The sequence below is a fragment of the Sinocyclocheilus anshuiensis genome, unplaced genomic scaffold, assembly GCF_001515605.1.
Source record: "Sinocyclocheilus anshuiensis isolate Anshui unplaced genomic scaffold, SAMN03320099.WGS_v1.1 scaffold396, whole genome shotgun sequence".
NCBI classification, from domain to species: Eukaryota; Metazoa; Chordata; class Actinopteri; order Cypriniformes; family Cyprinidae; genus Sinocyclocheilus; species Sinocyclocheilus anshuiensis.
Window position 1 is genome coordinate 1849282 of NW_015558623.1, and position 27243 is coordinate 1876524.

Here is a 27243-nt window from a genome sequence, read left to right on the forward strand (position 1 = left end):
ACAGCTGTAGATACTATGTACCAATGTGTACTTACACTGTGGTTACATACTATGTACACATCTAGTTACTAAGTACACAGGTATTAGGGCCACTTAATATAAAGTGGGACCGCATTTGAATATGAATAATATACTTTATCATATATCAAACTTATGAGTCAGAAAGATAAATCTAAAATAAAATAAAATATATATTTAAGGATAAGTCAGCTAGTTATTATAGAATAAACTTTAAAGGGTGATTAGAACTGCACTGCAAAAAAGATTTTATGAATATTTTATTGTTTTAAATATTTATTATTTTTTTATTTTATTTTATTTCTTTATTTTTTTTAGAAATTATTTTAATATGTGAGAATAAAGAGCCAATGGAGTCACGTGAGAAAAATTAGAAATCAGTTCCCTTGGACAGTTGTATGGCTTAGTAGTCAGAAATATTTGAATGTACAATGCCTCAATCAGAAACCTATTACATTATGTGAGACTATTATGGAAAAAAACACTTCCTATTTTCCTATTTTTGATTAATTTGAGTTGTTTTCAGCTTTTAGTTTTACACTAAGGTTGAGGGTATAAGGCTCTTACAGATCAATGCAAGACCACAGGGTGCCCTGTTTCAAGCCCCTGTGTTTGCTCTTACCAGTGCCACAGGCTCGTTGAATTCCCAGAATGCACATAACCCCTTGACTCTTTGCCTCCCAGCATCCAATCAGTGCTTAACATTAATGGCTGCTCTGTGAGGGAACTGCTGAGCACGGGTCACAACTTTGTCAGTCATGGTTGGAGGCTTTTTAAACAAATTCTTGTTTAATGCAACAGCTTGTATTTTTTTCCTCACTTTTCTGCCCATATAAAAAGTCATGCTACACTGTAAAAAATATTATGTGCTATCTACTTTAAAAAATTATGGTAACAATATTACTCATAATATTTTTTAGTAGTTTTTAAGGATTGTTTTATTTAATGGAATCTACCTGAATAAATCATGTAAAATCTCCTAAATTATTTAATAATATTAGTGAAATGTGCCCATTTATTTTAAGTTGATTCTCAAATGTCTGTGATTTCGAGTATGGGCGGAATGATGTATGTTAAAAGCACACGTCCAGTTTTGTGTGAGTGAAGGAAATCTGCTTGGGAGTGGAGAGATTCATCCTTGCGCACATGGATCGCGTAACATTATGCGCTCTCGACATTGTCATTAAGATCACACTATAGAAACCGCCTAAAATTAGAAATTTACTAAAAACAAGCCTATGGCAAGACATCTGGTAGGGGGGGCACCTGGGGTGGCCAGCCAAATTTCAGGGGGGGACGGTGCCACCCCTGGCCACCACGTAGACACGCCCCTGTCTCTACGCTTCTGCACAATGTTCTGTAACAATAGAAACTTCAACATAACAGAAACTCTTTCAAATGTCAAGCATAACTGAACACTAAACATTAACAGATGTTTCCCTTCACTCAAAAACACATAAAATAGCGCTTAATTTCAATATTTACTCTCCATATCCAGCCATTTGCAAAGCATGCTGGGAACTAACAATCATAAAACTGCATAATTGAGCTAATTCTCTTAAAATAAATAGGTAGTCTTCTTTCTTTCCTTCATTTTTTTTCAGTTTAATCAGTTCCTCAGTTCAAGCCTCAAAATTGCTTAAGTTTCCTTTAAGAAATTAGGAAAATATATCTCTTGGTTTTATTAGTTAAATGCTCTTAATATTTTCTAAACAACACTTAACCACAATTTATTTAATAAATATACACACTATTATTAATTATCACCTTATTTTTTTTCTTTTTCTTATGTGACTGCAAGAGGTTTGTGTTTACTTTCGCTATAGCTTTCATAGTGTCTATAATGCTGTATATCATGCATAGGCTGATTTTCACGAGCTACAAAGTGTGTGGTAAAAAGGACAAATTTAATTAATCAGAGGTGACAGTAAAGACATTTACAATGTTACAAAAGACTTCTCTTTCAAATAAATGGGGTTCTTTTGAACTTTCTATTCATCAAAGAACAAAAAATGATCATGATTTGCACAAAAGTATTGAGCAGCACAACTGCTTTTGACATTGATAACAATGTTACTTTAGCACCAAATCAGCATATTAGAATGATTTCTGAAGAATCATGTGACTCTGAAGACCGGAGTAATGGCTGCTCTGCCGTCACGGGAATAAATTAAATGACATTTTAGAATATATTAAAATAGAAAACACTTCATTTAAATTGTACTAATATTTCACAATAATATAGCATTAGAGAGTTCTTTCAAAAACATTTTTAAAAAATCTTACAGACACAGACTTTTGAACAGTAGCGCATCTCTATTACCAGTTACATTGAAGCAGATATATTGTGTGTGTGTGTTGTCTTGATTAATTATACTCCATGCAAATGTCTGTGTGCATAGCTACAGCAATTTTTCACATCGCAAAACTGCAGTCTTCCTAGTCCTTTTTTTATAGATGCATACAGTCTGAATTGATTGGCCCGTTTTTCTTAGCAGTTTTTAACTATGGAGCAACCACTTATCAGAATTGTTTACTTTTTTTGTTTTTCTCTATTCTCTGTATGGACTTTGTTTGCATCATTTTGAGATTTTGTTTACCTCTTGGAATAAGCAATTTTAGCAAGTTAAATCCTATTAAGTGTTTTATTTATTTCTAGCTATTTTAGTCTGTTTACATCATATCCCTTTATTCCTATAGTGCATTCTTTGTTTTAGAAGATTTAAATCTTACAAACATACGGAGACATATAAACTTCTCTACTGCCAAATATGTACAATTCCCTCTCAGAATGACCTTTAAGTCTGAACTCAACACCAAGATGTGTAATGCAAGACCCCAAACTCATACACAGAGAGCAGGAGGAGAAAGAAAAACATCCTTTTGGATTGCTACAACCTGAACATCTGACATATTGAATGTAATCTAAACAAACGTGGAACAGGAAGTGATGCTGAGGAAAACTAGAGGTTAGATGGATAATAGATTTAGTTGAGGGGTTCACTGAGAGGATGGAAAATGTCCTAATTTATTCCATTTCATCCTTTAAATTTCCTCTATAATTTGCTGTAGAGTTTGGGCGTTAGTAATAACACATCAGCCTCCTATATTACGTATGGCTCAAATGAAAGTAGATATTTTTATACATTTTTCCTTTATGGAATGGAGAAGTGTGGCATCTGGCGGAAACTACACCCTTAAAAGACACACTTTCACACACACATACAGAAACAGCGAATCGTAACCCTTACCTTCTGTGTCTTTATTTTAATCGCTGTGACTAACAAAACATTCTCATTTGATTGGTCTTATATAAGTGTCTGTAAAACGTTGGTCATAAAAGACATACGCTTGTGAAAAGCACAGAGAAACCACAACTTTTGTTTATGAGAAGGTGACAGGCACGGCTGGGACGGTCATTGTGTACAATTTGCGTAAATATGTTTGTGTGTATATGTGTGAGTGCACATTCTTTTGTATATGAGTGTGTGTGTGCATCACAGAGTATGTCTAAGTAGCTTCAGTAGGCTTGTCTCTAAGTGTGGATTGTTTGTGGCTTGTCCTCTCTCTGTGCGCTCTTCCAAGGGGGAAAGTCTTGGACAGAAGCCTACATACAGAGCCTCAAACCCAGCCAGTGGCATTCCGACCCTGGCTCTTCCAGGCTCCAGTTAGGTTACATCAGCCTCAGAGGGAGCACACAACTTCTTAGTGTGCCAGACAAACAGGGATCATGGCACTGGGCTTATTTTGTGGCTTAGAGGATCTGCTGGCCTCTGGAAGTCAGTTAGTGTGGACTGTGGCTGAACAGGTACTGAGGAGATGCTACAGTGATGGGCTTGTGTCCTGTAGGAGGTTCCTGCAGACATGGTGTCATCTGGGAGATGTCTACCAGGTATGAGATGTCTATATCTATGTCATGTAGACTACGGTTCAAAGGTTTGGGGTCATATATGTATATTTGTTACAAAAGATTATTATTTCAAAAAACTTTTCATTTATCAAAGAATCCTGAAAAAGGTATCACAAATATATTAGGCTGCACAACTGTTTTCAACATCGATAATAATAAGAAATGTTTCTTCAAAACAAATCAGCATATTAGAATGATTTCTGAAGACTGGAGTAATGGCTGCTGAAAATTCAGCTTTGTCATTACAGAAATAAATTTCATTTTAAAATATAATAAAATAGAAAACAGTTATTTGAAATTGTACTAATATTTTACAATATTACTGTATTTTTGATCAAATAAATGCCTCGTACTGACCCCATTCTTTTGAACGACAGTGTAAATCTAAATTAAAGGGCGTGTTTTGCCAAGAATAAAAATTCTGTTATCATTTATTCACGCTCGAGTCGTGTTGGTCCAAAACTGTGTGACTTTCTAGCTCAGTGTTACTCATTGCGCGGCTCGCGAGCCTCATGCGGCTCGCCAAGCTTTACTTTGTGGCTCGCATGACAGTAAATAATACGATGATATGATCATGCAGTCAATACAGATATTTCATAAAAACATTAAAAACAAGCAGGGCTATAACATAACCCATTAAAAATCAGACAGTGTCTGCTCTATTACAAATCATTTATATTTAAAAAAAAAAACTAAAACAGCTGCATTACAAGATGGAAATATATACTAGAAAAGATATTTGCACTTGCTTTGTCCTAAGTCCATCAGAGTTACCAGTTTTAATCTTAGCTCTTAACGCCGAATGTGCACTTGGATGGTTAGATACATGATGGGCTAGTATAAAAAAAGGAAATAACTTAAGGTCTTTCCAGCATTAAGGTAATCCTGCTTTTTTTTAATCATCTTGTCTCAGTTAGAAATTTGACTGGTAAATGATAAAGAATGATAGCCCCTTTTGTATTGCATTGCACTGCATATCAGGGATGACAGATTGATAAAAAGACATGCTATTTATGACTGGATGTAACTTTTGATACTTTGCGGTAAAAGTGGCTCTCCGATTGACTTTGCCCTATCAGTGCGGCTCCCATGAAAAAAATAGTGAAGACCACTGTTCTAGCTGCTTCATATAATGAAAGTGGATGGAGACCAGGGATTGTCTAGTGTCTAACTAAACAAAGAAAAATGAAAAGATTCATAAAAGTAGCCTATATGAATTATTCCAAGTCTTATGAAGCCATGTGAGCGCTTATGTGAGGAACAAACTGAAATGTATTTATTATTCAATTAATAAAGCAAAGTCTTTGCTTGAAAATCTTACTTGACAGCTGATGTCACCATTCACTTTCACCATATGTAAAACTCCTTTTGTGCATCGTGGAAGATAGAAAGGCATATGGGTTTGGAGCAACATGATGGTGTGTAGCTGATGTTTAATTTATGAGAACTATTTCTTTAGATGTCTGACAAAAATATTTTAGTAGGGCATTGAGTAGGTCTATTAAGTCAAAACACGAATGTAAATTTTCTTTTAGACATTGTCATAGCACTATCTGCTCAACTCACATACTTTTTATGAGTGCAAGCGTCACTGTTTCTCCTCTTATTGTTGTGCTGAGGTCTGTCTGATGTCATTGTGTCTAAGGAATGTTGTATTATTAACCTTAACCTGGATTCAGTCATTCATGACATCTAATATATAATGCATGCTGTTAAACACTAATGTGGTTTCTTCAGAAGTCAAGATGAACAGATGCTTGTTGTCATCAGAGAAATCTGAATTGTTAAACAAGCATGAGCTTTTCTATATTTTATTTTAATTTTGTATGTGAGTTCAATGTAAAGCATTTGGAGAAAGTGTCTAAAGTCTTTGTGGAACGGAACCACATCTTTTTTCAAATTCTGTGAAGAAAGATGTTTATTGACCATGTGGACGTTGTGTGAAAAACATGTCAGCTTGTATACTTTCCATGAATAGGAAGTAAATATGAATATTTGTTTTTCTTTGTCGACAAATGGTCAGTAAAAAGAGGGGCTTCGTCAGAAAATGCTGTTAGTCTTCCTCGGGTTCTGTATGTAGAAAATAAATTAGGGCTGCCCAGTTATGACAAAACATTAGAACCATTCAATGATTTTGGAATCGTGATTATTAATGTCAATTCATAAAATGTACATTAAAATACTTATTTTATGGGGGAATCTGCATGCCATATTCTTTATGCAGGCTAAACATGCAAAGAAAGCTGATCGGCAAGCATCTTTAGAGTATTTCAATGTTCCCTTAAAATGACTGTCACTTGCTGCAGTTTAGCAGGAGCAAACTGACTGTCAGGTGATGTTTCTAGAGCAAAATATACTGAATATCACTGAGAATATAATAGACGTTAAACAAATCTCGCAAAACCTCATTCATTAGAACTGCTTTGTGTTTACTGTTTGACTTATGGACTCGTTTTATTTTTATTCAGGTTATAGGCATATTAGTTGTTTTTGCATTTTATATGTGTGTATATATATTTATATATATATAATGTATTTTATGTTTTTTTTTCTTCTATCATACAAAAATAATTTGTTTACAGGATGCTGACACTACTCTTTTCCATATGGTGAAAGTGAATGGATACCACGGGCTGTGAAGCTTCACAAATGCCCAAAAAGCACAATATAAAACCAAAAAAGAAGTCCATACTATACCAAGTTTATTAATGATCATGGTCTGAACCCATATGATGTGTGAGAAACTGATCAAAATTCAACTAGAAATTTAATAGCCAATTATATTTCTGTGTTTCTTTAATCAACTTTATTGAGAGTAACTCCACAGTTGAGTGATATTTATATATCCAGACAGATCTTCTCTCGAGATGTTTTTTTTTTACGTAGTTTTAGAGCTGGTAGGTCTGAGTCATTTCATCCTTTTGTTTTTCTTGTGACTCACCCTGAAATGGTATTGTTTGTATAAGATTAGACTTGAAAAATCACACTCACGCATGGCAGAGGTTAAGGGGTCTTCAGGTCACAGATGATGCACATCTGAAAGTAAGACAGGTTTGGAGCTAGTGGTACTAATAATGGTTTAAGTTTTTTTTTTTAATTAGAGCTAGTGGTAACTGTGTCCACAAGCGTGTGTGTGTATGTTTCTGGAGAGGGAGTATGGGGCTTTGTTTGACCTCAGATTATAATTCAGGGTGAATGACCCATATGTCAAGAGCATTATACGTCACGCGACCCTCTCATTTTGCATGGTCACTCATTCCCTTTCCCCCCATATGCAAATATGTAGCCTTAATTCATACGCAAACACAAATCTGTTATACTTCCATTGTCTTCAGATAAAGTTTAAAGTCACAAGTTTAAATATTCTTTACTTATCCCAAACTCTATACTAATTTATTTGTCTGCATTGATCCATAACATGAGTTAGCAGACTGTTATAACAGCTACTCTTTTAGTCTGATGGCACACAAAACAAATGACTAAATCTATACTGGACAAGCAGAAAATACATAAGTGGGTGTTTTTTCAGGGCTTTTTAGTGGGGGGCAAGAAAGTCTTATAGGCGGGCAGGGAAGTGATGCCACATTAAGTATAAATAATGCTGATGCTGAGTCTAGTGTAAAGCACTTTCAAGAGCATTGTTTTTGGCAAGATAAAGTTCAACTCAGAGCCAATGAGGCTCCCTGCATTGCTGCTGGAGCAGATTTTACTTATGTATGGTAATCGGTATTGACTGCTAAGGTATTGATCTAATCAAAATTTAAATATTAAACTTCACCTTAAGCTAAGCAAAACATTGCCTAAGAATGAATTCCACGTAATGTAAAGTAATGCTGAAATCCAAGTAATGTTCTCCATTTGGAATGAATTTGAAAAAAGAAAAAAAAACACAGAGATGTATTGTTATTAGTATGCATGTTCTATGTCATCCTTCATAACAAGTTTTATCAAAGCATGGCTTTAAACATTCATCTGGCTGGTCCTGTACAGAGTTTCTATAGTGACTAATCCAAGGTTAGACAATGGAGCCTGTGTAATTAACAACACCAATAATTCTCTTCATTAAGACAGCTTAAATGCAGGTCCTTGTTTTTTATAGCGGCTAGCCCTCAGATTTTTTTATTCAGTAGTAGCCTACTTATTATAGCTCTTGTTTGATCACAGTTACATTTAAGAAATATTTACTCTTGCAGACATTTTCATACCAAGTATTAAAATCTAAAATAATTAACATTTATATTATATTACATTTTATTTTATATTATATAATATAAAAAATGTGAGTCACACGAAAGTTGGTGAATTCACATGAGAGTGGCTAATTTTGGTTAATTAATCAACTGTTATCAGTACACTGGTGAATCTGGTGAAGAGAGATAGTTTGGTTCTCATTAATTAAGCAGAATTCACGCATGCTCTATGTCGAAACCTCAAGCTCATCACCATTTTAATGCATGAAGGAGAAAGTTAATTGTGTGTGTTAATAATTTTGCAATTGATTTAATGCAATGTTAAAGATAATATGAGGGTGGATTGATTATACATAATTATAGTTATATTATCATGATAAAGCTTATCAGGGAGCAGCTTTGAACAGTAAAAAGATTTGCGGTTTGGAATTTCACGACTATGATTCACTCAGATTATATTGAATTCTATTAAGGCTCAGTCTTGTACATAAAGGGCTTTCAGCTGCAGCTGTGCAGCCATTGTGTAAGAAAACATGATGTAAACCACGAAATATAAATATAAGCGTTGTACTAGACATGATGAAGAGAACAATGTGTCTTTACAAGTTCAGGTTTACATCAGTTAAAAAAATTTTATGCTCTTGTTTAAGTCTTTTTCACTCACTCTGTGTTTTCTCCTCTCTCCCATTCTAAATCAAATGCTACATCCTAAATAGTATAAAAGCATAATACTTTCATTAGTACTTTCATTTAATTAAATAATTTAGTGTTCTCTGACTTTGTTGAATACTCCTACAGTCACCCTGACAAGAGGCTGCCAAGATCACATCTAAATCCAGCTGACTCTACACAGAGATCAATCTTCCCAATGGGAAAAACAATCCAATTTATTAACCCAGTTTCAGAGGACACACTCTCCTCACATCATTAGATTAGTGTTTATAAGTATAGCAGTAGGTTATGATGATGACTAAATCTGTATTAGAGGTCATTGAGGAATATGTTCAAAATATTACATACACACATACAGGGTCAATAAAAATATTAAATTCACTGTTGTTTAAATTTTTTTTTCATGTTTTTGAAAGAAGTCTCTTATGCTCACCAATTATGCTAAATTGCTTTTTTTAAATATATAAAATAAATATATTTTATAAAAATATTCATATATAAAATATATAATATAATCATTATAAAAATGTAATTTATCCCTATGATGGGCAAAGCTGAATTTTCAGCAGACTTCAGTGTCACATGATCCTTTAGAAATCATTCTAATATCATGATTTGGTGCTCAAGAAACATTTCTTATTATTAATGTTGAAAACAGTTGTGCTGTTTATTTAAAATAAAAATATTTTGTATCATTACAAAATGTCACTTTTTATATACAATTTATTGCATCCTTGCTGAATAAAAGTATTTATTTAAAATCCCAAACTTTTGAACAGTTTGGTTGTTCATTACCATATTTTTGTGAATTATAGTTAAATACAAATATTGAATATTTTAAGACTAACTGGATGTTGTGTTTTACTTTGACAGATGACGGAGGGCCGGCTGTGTCAGGTGCTTCTGCTAGATGACAGGCAGCTGGAACTGCTGGTCCAGGTAAAGTTTACTCACCACACTAACTCATAGATAGACAGGCAGACATATAATACATGGAATAAAAAAAAAAACAGACACATTAAGATTAACACCCGTTTTCCCTAATACAGCCAAAACTGTTGTCCCGGGATCTTCTGGATCTGGTTTCATCGCATTTTAACCTGAAAGAGAAAGAATATTTTGGAATCTCCTTCACGGATGAGAAGTAAGTTGGTGAAGTGATTTTTGCCATTATGATTTTCTGAAATCTTGCTTATTGATAAGCAATAAGCAAGCACTATTTCACCACTTAATACAAAGACGTCCTGAGTAGATCTTTAATTATAATATTCATTTATAGTATGTGATCATTAGCCAGACAACCTCAAATAATAACTAAACTTCTACCGAACTACTATACATCTTGTCAAATTGCATGCTTTTGAACAAAAGGCTTAGGCCCTGTTTACACTAGTGCGTTTTCGTTTTAAAATGAAAAAGATCCTCGCCTACACTGGCGTTTTCACTGCGTTTCAGAAACGGTCTCCATCCACACTACACAACCGAAAATGCATGTCACATGACCATTCATGCAGGTACAACAATGTGCATGATGTCATTGTTTACACGGTCGTCGAGGATACACAGTTTTGGTCCGTTTACACTGAAACGCAACCCCGGAGTTTTCAAACTAAAACGGGGTCTACAGCGTTTTTGAAAGTCTCAGTTTTCGAGGGTTGAAAAACACCGGGGTAGTGTAAACGTCAGGCGTAACCGTAGCAAAAGTTATGCGTTTTAAAAATGCACAGAGAAACGATAGCGTTGGAATCACTTTCAGAACGATTTTTTCCAGCTGATGAATGATAAAAACATTGACACCCAATCAGAATCAATCCTGCTTTCACAAGCCCGAGAATTGAAACATATGCTTAGAATAAACAGACAATATCGTTCGCTGGTGTGTACGCTAATATAGTTATCTTTATAGTTATCATTCTTGGTGTGAACTGGCATTAAGACCCTTTGATCATTCATTCATTCCGACAAAGCACATACAGGATCATACACAACATGTAAGGTTAAATTATGTAGTTAGTTCTCTCATTATGGCAGATGCGTGTTTCTTATGTCACTTTAACCAAAGTATTCAATTAATCTTATTGCCATTCCTCAGGGGTCAGAAAAACTGGCTTCAACTGGATCGCAGGGTGCTGGACCATGACCTTTCCAAAAAGACTGGACCTCTTGAGCTCAAATTCCAAGTCAGGTTAGTTCAGATTCACTCATTTGCATGTTCAATGGCTATCCAATAGGGGGCGCCACCTGCACAGGCATGCTGATGCAATTTACATACACAAAAGCAAGATAGATGGAGACGAGAAGATTTGGCATTGGGATTGACAATAATATCTACTCATTCATATCTCTTTTCTCTTCATATGTAAACATTGTTAGTTTACGTTTATTATAGGAGTACATTTATGTTCTGCGTTGACTGTTGCTGTGTTTTTTGTAGGTTTTACATCGAGAGTGTTGCATATTTGAAAGATGCTACCACCGTTGAACTGTTTTTCCGGAATGCTAAGATATCTGTCTACAATGTAAGTGATCCAAGTATCAAAATCATGTCACACATCAAAACAACTAATCAGCATAAGTTTATTAAACATTACAATACTCATTATGATTTTTCTGTAATTTTGTAGTGCAATGTATGATAACAGTTAATAATTTTTATAATATGTTATCAATATTAAAATCATGTCACAGATCAAAACAACTAATCAGCAAAGGTTTATTAAACATTACAATACTCATTAAGATTTTTCTGTAATTTTGTAGTGCGATGCATGATAACAGTTAATAATTGTTATCATATGTTATCAACAATTTATTGCAGTTGTGTTGTTTTCTTATGTTTTTTTCAACAATTGTCCAGTTGATTATTTTTCCCTTTTATTTTACTTGTTGTGAGGCTTTAAAAGAGCTTGGCAGGTGGCTTCCATTAAGTTCTTTTTGATTACGGGCATTTACAGATGACAGCCCTGACACAGCAGGACGCTGCAGGGTTGGCTGGCTCCTCTCTAGCCTCTTACAGCTATAAAGGCTATTATTGAACCACCAAATTTAATTCAGCCTAACACATTTGATAAAGAAAATTGAACTCACTCTGAGAGATTTCCTTGTTTTGTGTGTTTAAATAGACATTATTGTAAGTCACATAATTCTGAAATAATCATATAACGTATTTGACTATCTTGTGCTGCTTTTGATGCTTTCCACTGTAACATAAAAAGGTGAGAAATACTGATAATTTGTTACTCAAGCCATTTCGAAGCAAATGGGTATATCTCTCCAGTGTGATGCTGAACCCTGTTTGTGTTTACTAGTTGCTGATTTTTGACAGGGACAACAGAATTATTTATATCTACTTTCTGTATATGGGAATAAACATGGACATTTAAGAAATGTTAGGGTTTTGTATGTAATTTTATTTTGCATTTTATTTAGTATGTTGCATTTTGCTGTAATATGACTTAATGCTTACATTTGTAAAAAAAATTCAAACTGTTACACCCCTAATAATAAATATAAATATTGTTATTGTACACGTATATAAATATATAATATAATTTTGCAAATGTTTACTTGCTATTTAAAGCTAATCATATTTATATATAAAATTACTGTTAAAGTAATGTAATAAATGGCTTTAGATAGGATATAGTAAATATTTGCAAGATTGCCATTAGCAATCAGCCATTTGTCTTTGTATGAGTGGCGTGACCTGAGCCCTCACGGGGCGCTGCATATGGCGTGATTGAGTGGTTGAGGGATTTTACTCGTTGCTGTACAGCGACCCCATGTTGACCGATTAAATATCTACTTTTGTAACTGTCGTCCTACAGCCACAAACTACTTTTGTAATTTATTTAAAATGACCCCGGCGCGACCGTGTGGAGAAAACAATTTATTCAAAGTCATGAAGTTTGTTTTTATTATTATTTGCTTTCGCGAGACAGTTTACTTCTTTTGATGCATGTTGAAACACGAGCGCTGAACCTGCTCCCAGACTGTACCATGTCATCCTGGGGTGGTCCAAGTTATTTGTTGCAGTCATTCCGAATATATTAGTGACTTTTATTCTTTATAATGCTAGATTCGTGTGTTATTGTAATAATTTGTCAGTCATGTAATGATATATTGCGTGTGAGGTAGATAAAGTGATTATTTTTGTGAAGACACCCTGTGTCTGTTTACAATGATGGTATCGTCCTCAGTGGAACCTGTGTGTGTGGAAACGGTTGGTGGGATAAATAGTTCACGTTAGATACGGTGTGTCTTCCGAAAGCCGAGTGAGTAAAGCGTTTATTTTTTAACTCCTTCTTTTTGAAACTTACAGGAAAATATTGAAGTGGAGAGTGAGCTCGTTTTTAAGTTAGCCGCATACACTGTTCAGGTGAGTGAGCATTTTTCATTCTCTGGGTTAACGTTAGTTTTGACAGACTTACTGCGAGTCATTTTCATACCCAATTTGTATCCGAAGCTGCTTTACAACTGAACTGGTTACAACTGCATGCGTACTACTGTATGTCCGGTTTTTGCGTAAGAATTTGCATTTATCTTTTCGCCAAACTATCGTCGTATCTCGTTGCACGTTTGTGCACTGAAATGCTTAGGATGCGACGTAACTAATGATCAACTTTTCATTATTTGGCAAATGTGTAATACAAAGTTTAGAGACGTGTGGTCTGTAGTAAACCCACCCTGGAGTTAAACTTCTTACCGCATTGACTCAAGACTCAAGCATGTGTAAAGGTTCAATCTGAATGATTCATCAACACAAACATTTTGTCTCTTTTCTTTAGGAGGCACACGGAGACTACACAAGGTAAGAGAAATCTTTCATCTTGGTTTCAAGATTGCATTAGATCGGGGGTAACCGACTCCTGTAATATATATATATATATATATATATATATATATATATATATGGATTATAAATGTATAAATACATGTCATGTTTAGTTAATTTTTAAAGGTTTGTTTGTGTTTGGATAATTAATAGACATTGTTCAAAATTAGGAAAACACTAGAAAAGCACTAGTAAAGGTTTATTTATCACCTAGTAAAAGTGTAACATTCTCTTGTTGTCAGACTTGATGTAAAATACACCTGCTATGACACTTGTGTGAACTTGAGGGAACTGATTTAATCCACTAAAATGACCTTGGAACCAGGTTGTAAACAGTAAAAGCAATGAATAAAAAGTTAGTTCTGAGAAAAGGTTAAGCATCATTTGAGAGCATATTTTATTTGGTATTGAATTTTCTCTTTCTTGTTCAATTACATACATTGAGTGTGGATGAATTTTACAAATACTTTTCAGGGTCACTGTATGCACTTTTTATTGTGTGTGAGTGTGTTGATTTTTTTTTTTTTTCTTTATCTGATCATTAAAATGCACACTAAAATTAATAGAGCTGGACAAAGAAAAAAATTGTTGCACTCAGTTTGGTTGCACCATGTTACAGAATCATTTCAAAATAGTTAAATGTCATGTTCTTGTGTTTTTATTTGTATCGCTAAAATTAGTGTGCGTCCAACTTGGTGGTGGAGTTGTGTTTGTAAGTTAGATCCAGAGGCGGACAGTAGTGAATTATTTTTACTTTGCTGTAAAAGTACTTTTCAAGTGTCTGAACTTTATCAGAGCGTTTTTCTTTAGAAAATTTTACTTCACAACATTCCAAAGCATAATATTGTACTTTACTGCACTACGTTTCATATTAAATATAATTTAATACTTAATTACATTAGAAATCTATTACTTTCTTACGTTTACTCAAGTAAAAGTAATTCAAAGATTTACTTGAGTACAAGGAAGTACTACATTTTTAATATTCTTAAGTATTAAAGGTAAAACGAACGACAACTTTTATTTATGAAATGTAGCACAGTAAAAGTATGATATTATGCTTTGGAATGTAGTGAAGTAAAAGTTTTCCAAAGAAAAACACTCTGATAAACTACAGATACTTTTTAAATTTACTTGAGTAAAGTAAAAATACTTCACTACTGTCCGCCTCTGGTTAGATCCATCTCAAAGCAAGCATTTTAAGTTAATGTTTAGGCTGTGTGCCTCATTGTTTTGTTGTGAATCCAGCCCTAGTTGATCATTTCCAAAGGAAACATTTAATGAGTAAGAAGTCAATATATCTGATGTATATGTCCTTGGCTTGGATATTTCTGGTATTAAACCTTAAAAAGGACTCTTGGCATGTGCATTTTGTGTAAGACAGAGCATAATTCAATTTATAGATTTTCGTTGTTTATAAATGTTGCCCACTTTCTAAGCACATTACCACAGTCATCATACTGGTAGGCATATTACCTGGTTCTTCGTTCATAAATTTTCAGGAGGTTTACTCAAAATGATTAGTTGTTGTAAGTAATGGCATTCTTCGCCTTCTCTGTTTGCATGGACTAATCTTGAGGCAGTTAATGGGATGCATAGGGATAAAACAATCTGTTAAAGTAACAAAAAAAAATGTAAGGGAGAATTGGTCAGAAAGGTTTGAACATGTGTTGGTCACTCTTTCTCAATAGCCTTGCAGTTCATTATTAGAAAACAAAGCTTGTCCACTATTGGGAACAGAGGTGTGTGTAAACATTCCATTTTACTCTGAAAATGTTTACCTTGCAACAATGACTGCTTTTGTTTAGCAGTGGGGAACTTGTTAAAGACCTTGTGAAATGGCTTTGACAAGCTTTGTTTTCTTTCTGTGTTGACTTGTTTTTGTCAAAAAGGGACAGGAAGGGACATATCGAAAAGGCTTGGCGTGAAAATGGGAGGTTAGAGTACACAGCCACAGGTGGCATATTGGAGCTGCTTTCACTCTGGCCTTTTACATTTACTGTATGTCTAGTACTTCTACAACAGGAAGTGGCACATTGGCACTGCTCTTTTCTGTGGAATCGTGTTGATCTCACATGATGTGCATGTTTGGTTATGACAATGAGTTAACAGATGTACATTTCATTGTGTGTGTGTGTGTGTGTGTGTGTGTGTGTGTGTGTGGGCAATTCAAGTGTGTGTTAAAGATTAAAGACGAGATTATATAAGGTTATATGAGGGGAAGTGTGTGTGTGTGTGTGTGTGTGTGTTTTAATAAATTATATTTCAAAATATAATAAATGCATATATATAGAGAGAGAGATGATTGTACAGCACTGTTCCACTGTTTGGGTCATAGATTTTTTTTTTAATCAGCACCAAATCAGCATGTTAGATTTTTCTGAAGGATTATGTGACACTGAAGACTGGAGTAATGAAAATTCAGCTTTGCCATTGCAGGAATAATTTACATTTTAAAATGTATTAATAATAGAAAACAGTTATTTTAAATTGTGATAATATTTCCACACAATATTATCGTTTTTAATTATTTTTGATCAAATAAATTGCTTTGGTGAGCATAAGAGACTTCTTTCAAAAATATTTTAAGAATCTTACCAACCCCATACATTTTAAACCGTACTGTATGCCCAATTTTTTGTTTTTGGTTAAAGATAGGTGGGTTATGTGAGTACATTTTTATAGCTGATATTAACTTTACTCTTTTCTGGCACATAATTAAGCAGTGCTGTCGAGCAGTTCTGGTAGCAGCGTATCGTTACTGATAGCGTGCTTTTATAGTTTAAGTGGGCTTAGGATACAGCAAGCACTCAGACCTTCTCTTCCTCTGGTTTCTGTTCTTTCCATGTGGATAAAGGCTTCCAGATCTCATAAAGCCTGAGCGGTTGCATTTGGAGGCCCAGGGCTTTAAGTTTATGTAGGAAGGAAGACCCCCACCTCTCTCCATATAAACCTACTCCAACTCCTCTCCACTGTTAAGACTGCATAGATTTTCTGGGAGAGGGAGTGGAGACATCTCCCGTTGGCAGACGATAGGGTGTCATGCAGGACACTGATGTCATCTGTCTGCAGTTTATGTCAGGAGCAACCAAGTGGGGGTTCTCCCTAGAAGATCACCCCCCATATGTCCTAGCACTTTAGAGAGAATATAGAAAGTTCAGGAAGTGGTGCCACTTTGAAAATAAACCGTGAGGACTCTTAAATTTTACTGCGATAATCCTTGATCTTGTTGAATCTGAATTCTAAGCAGAAGTCGCCTTCAGTTCAAGGACGTTAGCATCAAATGACCCATTTCCCTCTGATTTCCTTGTAATGAGGGTAGGTGTATTCTTGAAAAAGCTGACACATGGCTCTAACTCCTCCATGCGTTGCTTGTGCTGGGTTAAGTGTTTGCGCGCCCTTCCTTGCCAACTGTTTGATAGTACAGACAGCATAATGAATTCCAGATTGCTGACAAGGCATTGCGGTCTCAGGGCACCAGCTTACTGTATTTTACCACATCATCAAACCGGCCTGCTAGATTTATACCTTCAAACTTATCATAAATTGCTGAACTACAGAATCAGCTGGCTTGGAAAGGGAGGTGCGCCGTGGAATATAGTGGTGCTTAGTCAAGCAAGGTATTAATGGGCTGATAAGTAGGGTTAGAAAGGTTATGTTTCTATGTTATGTTTAAAATGTTTTAAATTCTGTAACCTGTTTCCTTTTGTTTTCAATTAATTTTCTAAGTATTCTGAATCTGATGTTATAGTTTTACAGTGTTCTGCACATTTAGATCAGTTCTTGCGCTTTGTTACCGGAGTAATTGCTTCCTGTGAAAACAATATTGCCCACTGCACCCTCAAGACAGTTTTGGAAAAGATCATAGCTTGCTAAAGCAGATCAGATGTCTGGAAGCCCATGATATGAGGGTTTTCAATAACAATGCTGTCCTGTTTTATGAATTCAGGTGTTGTGTCTTTTGTTCCATTCATGATGGTGCCAGTTTGATTTTTATGTAGCTTTTATTGTAGTTAAATGTGTGGCCTCCTAAGCTTTTGAAGGGATAGTTCAAACAAAAAAAATTAAATAAATATTCTGTCATTGTTTACTCACCCTCATGCCATTTCAAACATGTATGTCTTCCTTTTTTCCATGCAACACACAAGAAGAAAAGTTTAATAATGCACTAGATGCAATTTGTCAATGCAATCGCATGCTTTTATTCCACAGAAGAAAGGTCGTACAACTTTGAAACAGCACTATTTAAACATGATTTGTAATTGAAATGCACTTTGCTTTACCTGTATATTCAGGTCACAGTCTTTGACATTGAAGTATATCACAATCTCTCCACTGAGATAAGATGCTATTAGCTCAAGTCCTACATCATCACTAACTGCAGCTTGAATTTGTAACCTTACATGGGAAATCTCACATTTACATCTAATCTTTATATAGGCTCTGAGGGACTATAAAATGTCAAACCAAGGTTTTTGTAGTTGCAGAATAGAAAAAAAAATGCTCGTAATATGTAATTCAAACACTGATTGGTTTAAAGTGTAAGAGTTGTGAGGTGGAAGCTTATTTACCTAAAAAGGAATTCCAGCAGGATGATAAAAGATAAAACCAATGTGCTCTTCAAACATCAAGAAGCTCTTAGAAGAAAATATTCAAACGTCCGCTTATCAGTGTCATCACTCTTCACCTCAGAGTTCTATTTCAAAAGAATGACATCTGCTCTCCTAAAACAAACATCATTATCTCTTAAATCACACCTTGTTTTGGCCAAACAAGTGCTGCTTCTACAGAATTTATACATTATATTCTTTCAGGTTTGCCACATCATTTGGAAAATGTAAAGTTTCAATGAGATATAAAAAAAACATTAGTTTGCAGATTTTGGAAGGCGTTGCGGTAATGATAGTCAGAATCGAGTCAAAATTAAAGAAAAATGTTAATTTAAAAATATCTATTATTTCAGTGTTTTAAGTAACTGTCAGACTAATGATAACAGTAGGGCTGGGTTTTGACACAAATTTCACGATTCGATCCTCATTCACAAGCTTGCGATCCGATTCGATTACCAACTCGATTCGATTCAATATCGATTATTTTGGATACATCAGGGACAGTACATGCCAAATTTTCTCAAGGAAAAAAAAAATCTCTCAACTAATGCTGTAAAATATACATGAGAGTCAGTTGGTACTACATTATAATATTGAAGGTTAAAATTTACTGATTTGTGCTGTAGAACTGCTTAAATTGCACTTTAATGAAGTTTAATAATAATAATAAATAATTAAGTTACAATTAAGTTCTCTCTCTTTAATGTATTTAAAAGGGTGTGTTTTGGAAAATATGTTCAAGAAGGTTAAATTGTCTGTAAACACATCGGCCCTCACTTTTAATGCCTAAAATGGACATTATTGAGGCAAGTCTTTTTAAACCTTTCATGTTTAAAACGAAGATTTCATGAGAATCACCCACATGTTGCTGAAAGTTACAGTAATGCTATCGCCTACATACTATAATTCTATCTACACTACTGCTGAGTTTAGTTTTTCTACACTAGCATATATTTAGCTAGGACACCCATTATTTATTTCTGAAGTATTTAATTTTAACATGTTGTTTTTGTTTTTCATTTTTAGTGATGAAAGCACAAGATCAGACTTAAAAAAGCTTCCAGCTTTCCCCACTGCGGTATTGAAGGAGCACCCATCATTAGCATTCTGGTAAGACTGCTTTTTTGTTTTGGTAATATATACAGGTAGCTTCTGTAATATGACATTTTTGCGAGTGAAACACAGTATTCAGTAAGAAGTGATGTAGGCAAAGACTTGATTGTGTCCATCAGGTTTTGATTGATCTTGAAAAATGGGATATGATGTTATTAGTTAATATTTTATAGGCCTATGCAGCCTTGGTTACATCAGCATGAGATTATGTGCATTTGTTAAGCAAGTAAATGTGTGCATTTTCATTTCATATCTTTAAGAACATTATTCAATGTCTATAACTCAGAAATGACTCCGATATGTCATGTTTCAAGTGTGAATATGTGTGTAATTGGACTCTTATGGCCATGTGTAATGTGCAAGCTGTAGACTGTTTATTTCAAACAAACCTAATTAATTACCTTGCTTGTTAATGATCCCTGCCCTCTGGCATCTGTAGCCCTAGATGTCTAGATGTTGAAATCTCCCACCTTAAAAGGATTGATGTGGCAGCTTTAATCAATGCCTACTGAGTGTGGGGAGCAGTAAGACCAGTAAACCAGTTAACAGACAGCAATTATTGAAGTGTGTGAGTGGGAATGAGTGTGTGAGGAAACAGCTGTGTGTTAGTGCAAGTGTTTAAAAGACAGCTGTGCGAGTGCATGCAAAAGCAGCTGTGTTAGTTTATATACATAAAAATTGCCAGTATATTGTGATTTTTATGGGTGTACAAGTTTCCTGTAATGTTCATCTGTCATATTAATTTTTTATTAATTTTTTTGTTGTTTCCTAATAATAAATGAATACTTACAGTGTGTCTGTGTGTTTAAGAAACCAGTTATTAACATAATTGTCTCAAAGAGATTGTGTGTGTGTGATTCACAAGCCAGCCAGCCAGATGGCATTTCACACATGGGTGCACCTGGTGTTATATCTGACTAGTTAATAGTCTGACTAGCCACGTCATTTAAATGGCACATTCACATGTTGGTCTCATGCTCAATTACTGTTTTGTTGCACTTGTGCGGGTGGTAATCCTTCTCTCTCTTGCCCTCTAGTGAAGATAAAGTAATCGAGCATTATAAGAAGCTGAAAGGCCTCAGTCGTGGACAGGCTATCGTGCGGTAAGCACACTAATCATTTATATGTGTGACATAGATGATCTCAAGGAGCGTAGGTACACGAACTACAAGTCTGAGCCTGTTGCTCTACCTCTGATAACTCCTGCACAGTTGATTGTGGAAAGGCAAAACTGCGTAATTCATTAGACCACATTACTGAAAGTGACTGCTTTCAACAGGCCTACCGACTCTGCCACTTTATTTTTAGCTCATTGGGAAGAGACAAGGTCATTTCTGTCAGCTTGATTTGTGCTGCTGTGTTGATATATTGACATTGTCCCTCACTGTGAAAGCACCAAGAGAAATCAATTGTGGGACTTCTGTCAGTGACACATTATAGATGATTTACTAGGGTTAAAATTTTCCTTGATGTTTTTGGCTGAAACACTGTCTTATTAACTTTCTTTGCTATACTGTTGTTCAACAGGTATCTGACCTTAGTTGAGTCTTTGCCTGCATATGGAGTTCATTACTACAAAGTGAAGGTGTGTGGTTTGATTTATCATTTGATATTTTAGGAAATACAGAACTAGACATTATAAATACTGAAGCCATAATTAATACGTCCTTAACTTGATTTATGGTTGGTTAAATAATTAACCACAAGTAAAATGTGTGTGGTATAATTATAATTGTGCTTAGTTCATTAGAAATGTCTTTCGAGATCAAACAGTGCTATTAAAATAGCTGCTACTGTATGTAAATGGCTATGTAGGTTGGATCCAATTGATCTTTTTATTTCGCTCCCGTTGCCAGAAAAAAAGCAGCAATTACCTTTCAATTTCAAAAAAAGTCTCATCTCTTTCACAGGACAAACAGGGTATACCGTGGTGGCTGGGGGTTAGCTACAAAGGCATTGGCCAGTACGACCTGCAAGACAAGCTCAAGCCTCGAAAGGTTTGCTGTTTTGTTTGTTTGGTTGTTTGTTTTATTTTGTTTAGAAAGTGCCAAAAGTCACAGTGGTGATGGAGAAAATTCTACAGTTTTTTTTCTCTGTTCACAGTCATGATTTTAGGGTGGGTTCATCTGAAATGCTTAATATCACAATTTTAGGCATGGAAAAAGTATTTCAAATAATTGCATAGCAGTGTTACTGCCTGAATGGAAACTGCTGAATAAAAAAGTAGGAACTACAGATTATTTCACAAAAAAAAAATGGAATATAAAACTCTGAAGTCAGTAAGATAGAAATTCAGCAAAGATGCATGAATTGATAGTAAAGGCATTTATAAAGTTACGAAAGATTTTCATTTCAAATAAATGCCGTTTATTTTTTGCTTTTGAACTTTATATTTATCAAATAATCCTGAAAAAATCGGATCTGTTTCCACAATAATGTTAAGCAGTGCAACTGTTTTCAATATTGATAATAATAATGTTTCTTGAGCACCAAATCAGCATATTAGAATGATTTCTGAAGAATAATGTGACAAAGACGGAGTAATGGCTGATGAATTGAGATTTGCCATCACAGGAATAAATTACATTTTAAAATGTTAAAATAGGACATTTTTAAATTGTAATACTGTATATTGCACAATTGCTTTTATTGTATATTTGATTAAATAAATGCTACCTTGGGTGAGCATAAGAGACTTTTTTAAAAATTCAACATTACAAAAAAAATCTAATTGCTTCTAAACTTTGAATGGTAGTGTGCAATTCTTCTTGTAAATATAGTGTACTTGCTACCAAGTAGGGCTGGGTGATATAGCTAAAAAATTTATCAACGATATAATGTTTCATATCGTTCGGTATCGATAATTATTGACATTTTTATAACCTTTTGTAAAACAAAGAGCAATAGAAAAAAATGTTTAATTTTAACCACTGTATTTTTAAATTAACCTAATTTATTGAGACAAACAACAAATATTTTTTGTTTTAACAGTCAAACACACAATAAAAATTAAACAAATATCTAATTTCTAATGTTTTATATGCAGATTAAATGGGACTTAAGGAAACCTTTGGCTTGTCTCCCGAGGCCACAGGAGGGCGCAATGAGCAAAATAATGCAGCACATTTAAATTATCAACGCAAGGAAATAAATGTCTATAAAAAAACCTGCGTTACGTCTAAATTAACTCGTATAAATCAAATATAATTTCGTAAATTGCATAAGCAGTTACGAACAAAACGGCATCATGTATTTATGCATTGCTTAATACAAAGAGCCGAATCGCGCATCACGCAGATTGCATTTAAAAACATAAGAGACGCAGTGGAGGGAATAAACCTCCACAAATTTGCGACGTGTTTTCTAAAAGTTTTAACTGTTTTAACTTTGCATGGCTACATCTCTTGTGTGAGACGCGAGTGCAACTAGATAATTTTTTATAGCGTTATCGAAGAAGGTGTACCGTCGATAAATATCGATACCGTTTTATTGCCCAGGCCTACTACCAAGTGCCTAAAAATCCTAAAGATCTTATAGATTTGATGAATATAAGCTGGCAAATTCAGTCATTAGTTCTTCATCAGAAACAAACTTTGTTTCCAAGCATGTTGGTGTGCCTCCTCTTTAGATGTCTCTTATCTATAATTTTGTGTTCTTTGGCATTTTTAATGAACATGCTCATTTATCACATTTTTATCACAAGTCTGTCCTGTGAGAGATTAGTAACCATTGCTCTTTTTTTATGAGGAGAGCTTCTATATTTCACCCCAACCTCACTCATTAAAGTGTCTGTTAATTGGCATCCATTACACCAGTGCTTTGTATGATGCAGCTGGGTGTGTATGTATATTCAGCCCTGTGCCAGAGTGTTAATGGCCATGTCCCACTCTGAAACCCTGCTGCATGGCAGCAATGAACACCAGCCCCTCCCTGTGGAGGGTGTAATTATGGAGCTTCATGGGGAGCAGTGCTGGGCAGTAGAGGCAGAAACTGGAGTGAAGCCTGCAATGTGATGTCTGAAGGGGGATTGGCTCTATTGACGGTGCCCCAGTCAGCTCTTCTGGCAAAGACATCTACGGGGTGTTACGGGAGTAAACATCTTCCTTTTTATTTCTCCTTTTGCCTTAACAAAAAGGTAAAGTGGTGGCACCATAGTACAGTGTTGCTATCACGTAGTATTACTAGAGTATTTTGATATACATATATTCACATTTTTCAAGGTACCATGTCCAAAAAAAGGTAATAAATTTGGTCATCTTCTCTCTCATTCCCTCACTCTCCTTTTTTGTGTCTTTTCTCACTCGATTGAGTGTTTTAACACTCTGTTTTTGAAAATACACTAGGCCCTGTCAGAGTGCAACCCATCATCTGGCCAGTATTGATTGTGCTTCCTGCCAAGGAGGGCAGTCTTTGTCCGCCCGCCCGCCCGCCCCCCAATCTTCTTCCAACACATCAAGCTCATTATGCAAATCTGACCGTCATTGTGCATTTCACTCAGCCCAGACAATTGATCAAGCAATAAAACACAATTAGCTCAGCAGGGCGCCATAGAGTAGAGCGAGGGGTCTCGCGGCTGTAACTCCTCCACATGCAAGAGCTGTTGGGGGTCTGGGGTATTGTTACGTCCCTCACCAATCAGCTATGGTTCGTCTAGGAATACTGGTAGATATAACATACAAAAATTTAAGTGTGTGCATATCAAAAATGGGAAGGAGCTGCACAAAGAAGAGAACCAGCCACAAAACTAATAATTCCGCCACAATGTTTAATTCTCTTGTAAAGTGCTTGAGAGAAAGAGAGTAAAGTATTAAAGTAAATATTTACAATATGTACAATCAATGAATGACAGTCGGGAGTAGGTTGGAGGAGAGGAAGGAGCGAGAGAGATGCTTAAATCAAGAAACTAAACAAAAGCAAAACTCCCAATAACTAAGGTTAACCAAAACATAACTATCTATCAACAGAAAATGTAGAAACAAACATCTTCAGCGTACAAGACGCCATTCCTAACCTTACTCTAACTAACCAAACAAAAACATACAAAATGAGCACCTCTCGCACTAACCTGATGTGTCTAATACAGTAGTGAAAACCTACATGTGAATGTATGTCGCGACATGCTTACCTTACTCACAACCTCTCCAACACAATTCACACAACTCTCATCAGTAAATGGACAGGAGTTTCACAACCGGCACCTTGATCGGACAACATCAGACAAGTGCAACACGCACATCAAAGTCATAATCAACAACAAGCAAATCACTGATACTACGGCAAGAAAAACAGAACCGTAACGCTAGCCAACAACAGACTCTCAGACTGGTCTTCTCGCAAGAGAGAGAAGAACCGTCCTCACAGAGCCATAACATCACCCAGTCCAGCCTAATCGCCATTAACATTAGTGAACTTTAAATAAACTGCGCGGCCGCAGACCATTGGTGGCGCAATCACTGACGTCAGCGTCCAACGTCAGCAGAGTGACAGGCAGATCCGCCAATGAGCTTCGCATCTGGAACAAACAAAGCATACATACGAACGCACCCATACAATAACATATACATAAGCAAGCTGACATAGCACAGCGTACGTAACAGGTATTAAAAGCTCTGAAACGTTTTGTCTGAACTTTCCCGGGCTCTGAACTGATGCCCTACGAAAGCAGTAAATGGAGTGTGTTTTGTATTATTGCTGCTAAAGATGACTTTAAAAAAATCAAGTCTACAGTCATTAGTCTGTACCCAATTTGATCCCATATATTTTTGTTTGAATGATTGGTTACATTAATACAGGAATGTTGCTAAAAGATCTAGAAATATTACTTGGCAAATGATAGTTAATAAAAAAATTTTTTTTTTACAGTGTACATTGTGTTTACACTAAATTCTGTGCTCTTGTGTGTTATATAATTGGGTCATCCTGTAAAGCAGGGGTTTTCAAACATTTTGATGCCAAGGAAATATGATCTCCTTGCAAGGGACCACCTTCCTAAAATATAAAGATGGCAATATAGTTTCAAGTATAACAACCCATTTATATTATGTGAGAAAATGTGATATTATAAAGATAACCTGTTGTTTGCAAAATTAAGTAAATAATTAAATGATTAAAAAATATATATATGTTGCACTAAAGCCAAAGCAAATGAATAAAGTATTAACTGGAAAATACTGACCTTATATTCACTCTTTATTAAAAACCACTTTAAAGATCCTAACAACCATATAGCAACACCCCATCAAGGTGGTGAGTTTTGTGTATGCAAACAGCGCTCACATTTCTTTCTAAATTGTTTTCACTATTTATTTGTGGTTACCTCCTTAGGGATTTTGTATGTATGAGTGTCTTGTGTCTGAGAGAGGAGGATGCAGAATATGTTTGAGTCATCATTCTGAGCTGACAATTGCGTCTGGATTGTCTGTAAATATGGTGATGACAAATCATAGACACACAGATTTTAAGACCATGCCAGACAATTCAGTTTTTGTTTTTCAATTAGCTTTCATTGTAGCTCCAACATGCCTTCAAAGAAGCAGCACTTCACACAAGCTCATGTTTGATCACGTGTATTGGTGTGGCTTCTGTTATATTTATATATTTTTTTGTACCTTACCATCTGAAAAGTTAGTATTTTTTGTGCTTTTTGTTAGGTTTAATGTTTTGTGGCAGTTCACCCAGTCAGGGTGACAGTCCAGTCCATACAAAGTGCAGTTCCATTTACATAGCACAGGTTTACAAAACAATATGATTGTGAGTCTTAAATTGACTTAAATTGTGATTAAGTCATTTTGGTTTTAGAATGCAGTTATCACTCATAATATATCTATGTGTATATAAAACTGAATGTGCCACTCCAAAAAAGGACTGATAACCGCATTCCGCTGCTTTTGGATGAAACCTGTCTTGAAGATCTAGAGACGCATCTTGAGGGTGTGTCCATATTCACAACATATTTCTGCACTGCATCATCATTAGCCCAGTGACAGGAAAGAGTTTAAAGGTGTGTACGATTATAAAATACTACTTTGACACATCCAGATTATGTATGAGCTGGTTTTTAGATGCGTGTAAACTGAATCCACAGGTATCGATATTAGTGCTACACAAGTCTCTTATGGTGCTCAGGATCAGTGATATTTTAAAGGGGTCATATGATGCAATTTCAAGTTTTCCTTTCTCTTTGGAGTGTTACAAACTGTTTGTGCATAGATAAGATCCCTAAAGTTGCAAAGACTAAAGTCTCAAACCCAAAGAGATATTCTTTATAAAAGTTAAGACTCGTCCACGCCCTCTTAAAACGCCTCGTTTAAACACGCCCCCACATGTCTACGTCACTGTGTGGGAAGATTTGCATAATGCCACCCAAATGTTCACGCAAAGAAAGAAGGCGTACCTGTGATTCTCGCTGTAGTATTGCTGTAGGTTGCTGCCGCCATGTTGTGGAGACGCTGTGTTTCGTTGTGAAAGCGAAACTACTTTGTTTGGCCTTCCAAAAGAGGACACAACTAGAAATCAGTGGTTAAGTTGTATTTACAACACTGTTCCAGAACAGTTCAACCCAAATATTCGTGTGTGTGCAACGCATTTTACGGAGGACTGTTTCCTGATACTGGGAGAGTAGCCTATAATGCCGTCTGTGCTCAGAGGCTGTTTCTAAAGTGGGGCAATTCCAACTTTGCAAGGACAGTCTGGTGCTTCTGACTCGCAGCCTGTAAGTATGTTTTCATATTTAAGTAATTTGCCGCTGATGATTCAAACATGAGTTTTGAGCAGTGTAGTGTAGCGCTTGTTGTTTGTTGTTTCTCCGATCACAAATGCAGACATGGTTTTATGTTTACGTGGCACGATGCAACGCAACGCGTAAAAAGACAGTATAAGTCATTATAATCAGTAATT

The 27243-nt window shown here is 35.4% G+C and overlaps 1 protein-coding gene across 2 annotated transcripts in view; it reads left to right on the forward strand.

The window, feature by feature from the left end:
* Positions 1 to 3748: 3748 nt before the first annotated feature.
* LOC107680702 (FERM domain-containing protein 4B-like) overlaps positions 3749 to 27243 on the forward strand; it is a 34743-nt gene continuing 11248 nt past the window's right edge. For both annotated transcript variants that reach the window (XM_016476725.1, XM_016476724.1), the window contains exons 1-11: positions 3749 to 3910; positions 9664 to 9729; positions 9840 to 9934; positions 10883 to 10975; positions 11225 to 11309; positions 13112 to 13168; positions 13578 to 13600; positions 19261 to 19344; positions 20385 to 20450; positions 20875 to 20932; positions 21258 to 21344. In XM_016476725.1, coding sequence (XP_016332211.1) covers positions 3749 to 3910; positions 9664 to 9729; positions 9840 to 9934; positions 10883 to 10975; positions 11225 to 11309; positions 13112 to 13168; positions 13578 to 13600; positions 19261 to 19344; positions 20385 to 20450; positions 20875 to 20932; positions 21258 to 21344 — 876 coding nt within the window. The remainder of the gene's footprint in view (positions 3911 to 9663; positions 9730 to 9839; positions 9935 to 10882; positions 10976 to 11224; positions 11310 to 13111; positions 13169 to 13577; positions 13601 to 19260; positions 19345 to 20384; positions 20451 to 20874; positions 20933 to 21257; positions 21345 to 27243) is intronic.